At 55.4% G+C, this 8,603-nt stretch overlaps 1 protein-coding gene across 1 annotated transcript; it reads right to left on the bottom strand.

Annotated features, from left to right (window-relative positions):
* Window positions 1-5,979: 5,979 nt before the first annotated feature.
* On the bottom strand, window positions 5,980-6,604 carry LOC135537465 (vesicular glutamate transporter 1-like; the record flags this gene model as incomplete). The annotated part of the gene is made up of 3 exons (XM_064963617.1): window positions 5,980-6,000; window positions 6,092-6,241; window positions 6,462-6,604. Coding segments are annotated over 3 exons (314 nt in total), but the record flags the coding sequence as incomplete, so codon positions are not given.
* Between the last annotated feature and the right edge of the window lie 1,999 nt (window positions 6,605-8,603).

The raw sequence follows: 8,603 nt of genomic DNA, 5'->3' as shown, positions 1-8,603 counted from the left end.
TGATGGTCATCACCAGATGTGGCAAGGCCACACCATCCCCACCTGGCAGAGAGAGAGAGAGAATTCACTAAATGGGACAAACACCAAATTAAGACTCTGCATGCAGACTTCTGCAAAAACATCCTCTGTGTACAACTTAAAACATCAAACAATGCAAGCAGAACAGAATTAGGACAATACCCCCTAATGATCAAAATCCAGAAAATAGTTAAAATAGTTAAATTCCACCTAAAACAAAGCAATTCCCCAACCTTCTATAACAAAGCCATCACAAACATAAACAGACCCCACAGATCCCCAGGACAGCAACACAATTAGACCAAACCAAATCATGAGAAAAACAAAAGATAATTACTTGACACATTGGAAAGAATTGACCAGAAAACAGAGCAAACTGGAATGCTATTTGTCCCTAAACAGAGAGAACACAGTGGCAGAATACCTGACCACTGTGACTGACATTCATTTTGACTATGTACAGACTCTTGCAATTGAGAAAGGCTCCCGTAGGCAGACATGGCTCTCAAGAGAAGACAGGCTATGTGCTCACTGCCCACAAAATGAGGTGGAAACTGAGCTGCACTTCATAACCTCCTGCCAAATGTATGACCATATTAGAGACACATATTTCCCTCAGATCACAATGACCCACAAAGAATTCCAAAACAAACTCAATTTTTCTAAACTCCCATATCTACTGAGTGAAATACCACAGTGTGTCATCACAGCAGTAAGATTTGTGACATGTTGCCACAAGAAAAGGTCAACCAGTGAAGAACAAACACCACAACCCATATTTACGTTGATTTATTTTTCCTTTTGTACTTTTTTCACATCAATATAACACTGTACATAGCCATAATATGACATCTGAAATGTGTCTATTCCTTTGAAACGTGTCAGTGTAATGTTTAATGTTAATTTTTGATTGTTTATTTCACTTTAGTTTATTATCTTTTCACTTGCTTTGTAAATGTAAACATATGTTTCCCATGACCATGCCTTTTTCTTCCCAAAAACAAAAAGGCTAGGTTAGGGGATAGGGGGCTAGGGATAGGGGCTAGGTTAGGGATAGGGATAGGGGCAAGGGGCTAGAGGTCAGGGGATAGGGGGCTAGGCTAGGGGATAGGGGGTTAGGTAAGGGGATAGGGGATAGGGGGGATATAGAGGTCAGGGGATAGGGGCTAGGTTAGGGGATAGGGGGAGAGGGGCTAGTTTAGGGGATAGGGGATAGGGGCGAGAGGTCAGGGGATAGGGGCTAGGCTAGGGGATAGGGATAGGGGCTAGGTTAGGGGATAGGGGCTAGGGGATAGGGGCTAGGTTAGGGGATAGGGGCTAGAGGTCAGGGGATAGGGCTAGGCTAGGGGATAGGGGATAGGGGCTAGGCTAGGGGATAGGGGCTAGGGGGATAGGGGCTAGGTCAGGGGATAGGGGCTAGGCTAGGGGATAGGGGCTAGGGATAGGGATCTAGAGGTCAGGGGATAGGGGCTAGGCGGGGGATAGGGGATAAGGGATAGAGGTCTGGGGATAGGGGCTAGGTTAGGGAATAGGGGATAGGGGCTAGGTTAGGGGATAGGGGATAGGGGCTAGAGGTCAGGGGATAGGGGCTAGGCTAGGGGATAGGGGCTAGGTAAGGGGATAGGGGATAGGGGATAGAGGTCAGGGGATAGGGGCTAGGTTAGGGGATAGGGGATAGGGGCTAGGTTAGGGGATAGGGGATAGGGGCTAGAGGTCAGGGGATAGGGGCTAGGCTAGGGATGGGGATAGGGGCTAGGTTATGGGGATTTGGGCTAGAGGTCAGGGGATAGGGGCTAGGCTGGGGATAGGGGCTAGGGGATAGGGGCTAGGGTCTGGGGATATGGGCTAGGTTAGGGGATAGGGCTAGAGGTCAGGGGATAGGGGGCTAGGGGATAGGGATAGGGGCTAGAGGTCAGGGATAGGGGCTAGGCTAGGGGATAGGGGGCTAGGGGATAGGGGATAGGCTAGGGATAGGGGATAGGGGCTAGAGGTCAGGGGATAGGGGCTAGAGGCTAGAGGTCAGGGGATAGGGGCTAGGCTAGGGGGATAGGGGCTGGAGGTCAGGGGATAGGGGCTAGAGGCTAGAGGTCAGGGGATAGGGGCTAGGTTAGGGGATAGGGGCTAGAGGTCTGGGGATAGGGAGCCTAGGCTGGGGATAGGGGGCTAGGTTAGGGGATAGGGGCTAGAGGTCGGGGGATGAGGGCTAGGTTAGGGGGATAGGGAGCTAGAGGTCTTGGGGATGGAGGCTAGGCTAGGGAATAGAATGTAGAGGTCAGGGAATAGGGGCTAGGCTGGGAATGGGGCCAGAGGAGTCAGGGAATAGGGGCTAGGCTATGGGTTAGGGAGGGCTAGGCTAGGGGATGGGGGCTAGGCTAGGGGGATGGGGATAGGGGCTAGAGGTCTGGGGATGGGGCTAGGTTAGGGATAGGGGCGAGAGGTCGGGGGATAGGGGCTAGGCTAGGGGATGAGGGCTAGGTTGGGGATAGGGGCTAGAGGTCTGGGGATAGGGAGCTAGGCCTAGGGGATGATTTAGAGGTCAGGGGATAGGGGCTAGGCTAGGGGATAGGGGCTAGGTTAGGGGATAGGGGCTAGGTTAGGGGATAGGGGATAGGGGCTAGATGTCAGGGGATAGGGGCTAGGCTAGGGGATAGGGGCTAGGTTAGGGGATAGGGGCTAGAGGACAGGGGATAGGGGCTAGAGGACAGGGGATAGGGGCTAGGCTAGGGGCTAGGGGCTAGGTTAGGGGATAGGGGATAGGGGCTAGAGGTCAGGGGATAGGGGCTAGGGGCTAGAGGTCAGGGGATAGGGGCTAGGCTAGGGATAGGCTAGGGATAGGGGCTAGGGGCTAGAGGTCAGGGGATAGGACTAGGCTAGGGGATAGGGCTAGGGGCTAGGGGATAGGGGATAGAGGTCAGAGGATAGGGGCTAGGCTAGGGATAGGCTAGGGGCTAGGTTAGGGATAGGGGCTAGGCTAGGGATAGGCTAGAGGCTGGATAGGGGCTAGGTTAGGGATAGGGGCTAGAGGTCAGGGATAGGGGCTAGGCTAGGGGATAGGGGCTAGGTTAGGGCTGGGGGCTAGAGGTCTGGGGATAGGGGCTAGGGCTAGGGATAGGGGCTAGGCTAGGGATAGGGGCTAGGCTAGGGGATAGGCTAGGTTAGGGATAGGGGCTAGGCTAGGGGATAGGGGATAGGGGCTAGATGTCAGGGGATAGGGGCTAGGCTAGGGGCTAGGGCTAGGTTAGGGGATAGGGGCTAGAGGACAGGGATAGGGGCTAGGGACAGGGATAGGGGCTAGGCTAGGGGCTAGGGGGCTAGGTTAGGGGATAGGGGCTAGGCTAGGGATAGGGGCAAGAGGATCAGGGGATAGGGGCTAGGCTAGGGGATAGGGGCTAGGATAGGGGATAGGGGATAGGGGCTAGAGGTCTGGGGATGGTGACTAGGTTAGGGGATAGGGGCTAGAGGTCAGGGGATAGGGGTTAGGCTAGGGGATAGAGGCATAGGTTAGGGGATAGGGGCTAGAGGTCTGGGGGATAGGGGCTAGGCTAGGGGATAGGGCTAGAGGTCAGGGGATAGGGGCTAGGCTAGGGGATAGGGGCTAGGTAAGGGATAGGGGATAGGGGATAGAGGCTAGGGGATAGGGGCTAGGCTAGGGATAGGGATAGGGGCTAGGGTTAGGGGATAGGGATAGGGCTAGAGGTCAGGGATAGGGGCTAGGCTAGGGGATAGGGGCTAGGGGATAGGGGCTAGGTTAGGGGATTTGGGCTAGAGGTCAGGGGATAGGGGCTAGGCTAGTGGATAGGGGCTAGGGGATAGGGTCTAGGCTAGGGATAGGGGCTAGGGGATAGGGGCTAGGTTAGGGGATAGGGGCTAGGGGGATAGGGGCTAGGTTAGGGGATAGGGGCTAGAGGTCAGGGGATAGGGCTAGGCTAGGGATAGGGATAGGGGATAGAGGTCAGGGGATAGGGGTTAGGCTAGGGGATAGGGGCTAGGCTAGGGGATAGGGGATAGGGGCTAGAGGTCAGGGGATAGGGGCTAGGGGCTAGAGGTCAGGGGATAGGGGCTAGGCTAGGGGATAGGGGCTAGGGGATAGGGGCTAGGGGCTAGAGGTCAGGGGATAGGGGCTAGGCTAGGGGATAGGGGCTAGGGGCTAGGGGATAGGGGCTAGAGGTCAGGGGATAGGGGCTAGGCTAGGGGATAGGGGCTAGGCTAGGGGATATGGGCTAGGTTAGGGGATAGGCTGGCTAGGGCATAGGGGATAGGGGCTAGATGTCAGGGGATAGGGGCTAGGCTAGGGGATAGGGGCTAGGTTAGGGGATAGGGGCTAGAGGACAGGGGATAGGGGCTAGAGGACAGGGGATAGGATAGGGGCTAGGCTAGGGGTCAGGGGATAGGGGCTAGGTTAGGGGATAGGGGCTAGAGGTCAGGGGATAGGGGCTAGGTTAGGGGATAGGGGCTAGAGGTCTGGGGATAGGGGCTAGGCTAGGGGATAGGGCTAGAGGTCAGGGGATAGGGGCTAGGCTATGGGATAGGGGCTAGGCTAGGGGATAGGGGCTAGAGGTCAGGGGATAGGGGCTAGGCTAGGGGATAGGGGCTAGGCTAGGGGATAGGGGATAGGGGATAGAGGTCTGGGGATGGGGGCTAGTTTAGGGGATAGGGGCGAGAGGTCAGGGGATAGGGGCTAGGCTAGGGGATAGAGGCTAGGTTAGGGGATAGGGGCCAGAGGTCTGGGGATAGGGGCTAGGCTAGGGGATAGGGCTAGAGGTCAGGGGATAGGGGCTAGGCTAGGGGATAGGGGCTAGGTTAGGGGATAGGGGCTAGAGGTCAGGGGATAGGGGCTAGGCTAGGGGATAGGGGCTAGAGGTCAGGGGATAGGCTAGGGGATAGGGGATAGGCTAGGGGATAGGGGCTACGCTTGGGGGACAGGGGCTAGGCTATGGGCTAGGCTAGGGGCTAGGGGATAGGGGCTAGGCTAGGGGATAGGGGTTAGGGGCTAGAGGCCAGGGGATAGGCTAGGGGCTAGGCTAGGGGATAGGGGCTAGGCTAGGGGATAGGGGCTATGGGATAGGGGCTAGGCTAGGGGATAGGCTAGGGGATAGGGGATAGGCTAGGGGCTACGCTTGGGGATAGGGGCTAGGCTAGGGGATAGGGGCTAGGGATAGGCTAGGGGATAGAGGCTAGGCTAGGGGCTATGGGATAGAGACTAGGCTAGGGGATAGAGGCTAGGGTATAGGGGCTTGGGGATAGATAGAGGCTAGGGGATAGGGGCTAGGGGATAGAGGCCAGGGGATAGGTGCTAGGCTAGGGGATAGGGGCTAGGCTAGGGGATAGGGGTTAGGGGCTAGAGGCCAGGGGATAGGCTAGGGGCTAGGCTAGGGGATAGGGGCTAGGCTAGGGGATAGGGGCTATGGGATAGGGGCTAGGCTAGGGGATAGGGCTAGGGATAGGGGATAGGCTAGGGGCTACGCTTGGGGATAGGGGCTAGGCTAGGGGCTAGGGGATAGGGGCTAGGCTAGGGGATAGGGGCTAGGGGATAGGCTAGGGGATAGAGGCTAGGCTAGGGGCTATGGGATAGAGACTAGGCTAGGGGATAGAGGCTAGGGTATAGGGGCTTGGGGATAGATAGAGGCTAGGGGATAGGGGCTAGGGGATAGAGGCCAGGGGATAGGTGCTAGGCTAGGGGATAGGGGATAGAGGCTAGCGGATAGGGGATAGAGGCTAGGGGATAGGGTCAAGGCTAGTGGATAGTGGCTAGGCTGGGGGATAGAGGCTAGGCTAGGGGATAGGGGATAGAGGCTAGCGGATAGGGGATAGAGGCTAGGGGATAGGGGCTAGGCTAGGGGATCGAGTCTAGGGGATAGGGGCTAGGCTAGGGGATAAGGGATAGAGGCTAGGGGATAGGGGATAGAGGCTAGGGGCTAGGCTAGGGGCTAGGGGATAGAGGCTAGGGCTAGGGGATAGGGGCTAGGGGATAGGGGATAGGGGCTAGGGGATAGGGGATAGGGGCTAGAGGATAGGGGCTAGGGGCTAGAGGATGGGGGATAGGGTTTCATTCATAATTAAAACTCTGTCTCACCTTGCTGATCTCAAAGCCAAACACTTCCTCAAAGTAGGCCGGCTGGCTGATGAGAAGCAGGTAGAAAGTCCAGCTCCTGCAGAAGTTGGCTACGATAATGGCGTACACCGGCATGGACGTGAAGAATGCTCTCCATGGGGTTTTGAATTTCTGCAACAAGGAGGAATGAGAGATGGTTGTGCTCAGTCCTCACCAGCCCTCACACAGCAAAAAAGTGAAATTATAGAGGGATGTGGTGTGTGTGTGTTTGTGTGTGTGTGTGTGTGTGTGCACAAGTCACAAGCAAAAATAAAAGTGGTGGAGTGTGTGTGTGTGTGAGAGACAGTGCAGTTTATGTGAAATACAATGTTTCATGCGTCTTGGTGCTTACCTGTAGAGGATTGGCAAAACCTGCTGACTCTCCGATGGCTTCCTCAATGTACTTCCTCTCCTCAGGGGTGATAGTGGGGTGGGCTGCCGGGCTTTCATACGACACCAGGATCCAGAAGAGATACCATGCTATCCCAAAACTGCCTGGGAGAGGGAGGGAGATGGAGAGAGAGGAGGAGAGAGGGAAAGGGGGAGAGAGAGGATGACAGAGGTAGAGAGATAAAGAGGAGAGAGGAGGAAAGAGGAAGAGATGTAAAGAGGAGAGGGAGGAGGAGAGAGGTAGAGGTAAAGAGGAGAGAGAAAGGAGAGAGAGGAGGAGAGAGGTAGAGAGGCAAAGTGGGGAGAGAGAGGAAGAGAGAGGTAGAGAGGCAAAGTGGGGAGAGAGAGGAGGAGAGAGGTAGAGAGGTAAAGAGGAGAGAGAGGACAGGAGAGGTAGAGAGGCAAAGGGGGAGAGAGAGGAGGAGAGAGGTAGAGAGGTAAAGAGGAGAGAGAGACGGGAGAGGTAGAGAGGTAAAGGGGGAGAGAGAGGAGGAGAGAGGTAGAGAGGTAAAGGGGGAGAGAGAGGAGGAGAGACGTAGAGAGGAGAGAGGTAGAGAGAGGAGGAGAGAGGTAGAGAGGTAAATAGGAGAGAGTGGAGGAGAGAGGTAGAGAGGTAAGAGGGAGAGAGAGGAGGGGAGAGGTAGAGAGGTAAAGAGGAGAGAGAGGAGGAGAGAGGTAGAGAGGTAAAGAGGAGAGAGAGAGGAGGAGAGAGGTAGAGAGGTAAAGAGGGGAGAGAGGAGGAGAGAGGTAGAGAGGAGAGAGGAGGAGAGAGGTAGAGAGGTAAAGAGGAGAGAGAGGGAGAGAGAGGTAGATAGGTAAAGAGGGGGAGAGAGGAGGAGAGAGGTAGAGAGGTAAAGAGGAGAGAGAGGAGGAGAGAGGTAGATAGGTAAAGAGGAGAGAGAGGAGGAGAGAGGTAGAGAGGAGAGAGGAGGAGAGAGGTAGAGAGGTAAAGAGGAGAGAGAGGAGGAGAGAGGTAGAGAGGTAAAGGGGGGGAGAGAGGAGGGGAGAGGTAGAGAGGTAAAGAGGAGAGAGAGGAGGAGGGAGAGGTAGAGAGGTAGAGAGGTAAAGGGGGAGAGGAGGAGAGAGGTAGAGAGGTAAGAGGGAGAGAGAGGAGGAGAGAGGAAGAGCGGTAAAGAGGGGAGAGAGGAGGAGAGAGGTAGAGAGGTAGAGAGGAGAGGTAGAGAGGTAAAGGGGGAGAGAGAGGAGGAGAGAGGTAGAGAGGTAAAGAGGAGAGAGAGGATGGGAGAGGTAGAGAGGTAAAGGGGGAGAGAGAGGAGGAGAGAGGTAGAGAGGTAAAGGGGGAGAGAGAGGAGGAGAGAGGTAGAGAGGTAAAGGGGGAGAGAGAGGAGGAGAGAGGTAGAGAGGTAAAGAGGAGAGAGAGGAGAAGAGAGGTAGAGAGGTAAAGAGGAGAGAGAGGAGGAGAGAGGTAGAGAGGTAGAGAGGAGAGGTAGAGAGGTAAAGGGGGAGAGAGAGGAGGAGAGAGGTAGAGAGGTAAAGGGGGAGAGAGAGGAGGAGAGAGGTAGAGAGGTAAAGAGGAGAGAGAGGAGGAGAGAGGTAGAGAGGTAAAGAGGAGAGAGAGGAGGAGAGAGGTAGAGAGGTAAGAGGGAGAGAGATGAGGGGAGAGGTAGAGAGGTGAAGAGGGAGAGAGATGAGGAGAGAGGTAGAGAGATAAAGGGGAGAGAGAGGAGGATAGAAGTAGGGAGGTAAAGGGGGAGAGAGAGGAGGAGAGAGGAGCAGAGAGGTAAAGAGGAGAGAGAGGAGGAGAGAGGTAGAGAGGTAAAGAGGAGAGAGAGAGGAGGAGAGAGGTAGAGAGGTAAGAGGGAGAGAGATGAGGGGAGAGGTAGAGAGGTAAGAGGGAGAGAGATGAGGGGAGAGGTAGAGAGATAAAGGGGGAGAGAGAGGAGGATAGAAGTAGGGAGGTAAAGGGGGAGAGAGAGGATGGGAGAGGTAGAGGGAGGTAAGAGGGGGAGAGAGAGGGAGGGAGAGAGGGTAGAGAGGTAAAGAGGAGAGAGAGGAGGAGGAGAGGTAGAGAGGTAAAGGGGGAGAGAGAGGAGAGAGAGGTAGAGAGGTAAAGGGGAGAGAGAGGAGGAGAGAGGTAGAGAGG

The sequence above is a fragment of the Oncorhynchus masou genome, unplaced genomic scaffold (genome assembly GCF_036934945.1).
Source record: "Oncorhynchus masou masou isolate Uvic2021 unplaced genomic scaffold, UVic_Omas_1.1 unplaced_scaffold_7862, whole genome shotgun sequence".
NCBI lineage: Eukaryota > Metazoa > Chordata > Actinopteri > Salmoniformes > Salmonidae > Oncorhynchus > Oncorhynchus masou.
The sequence above is the reverse complement of the archived record's forward strand: the minus strand, read 5'-3'. Positions and strand labels throughout refer to the sequence as shown.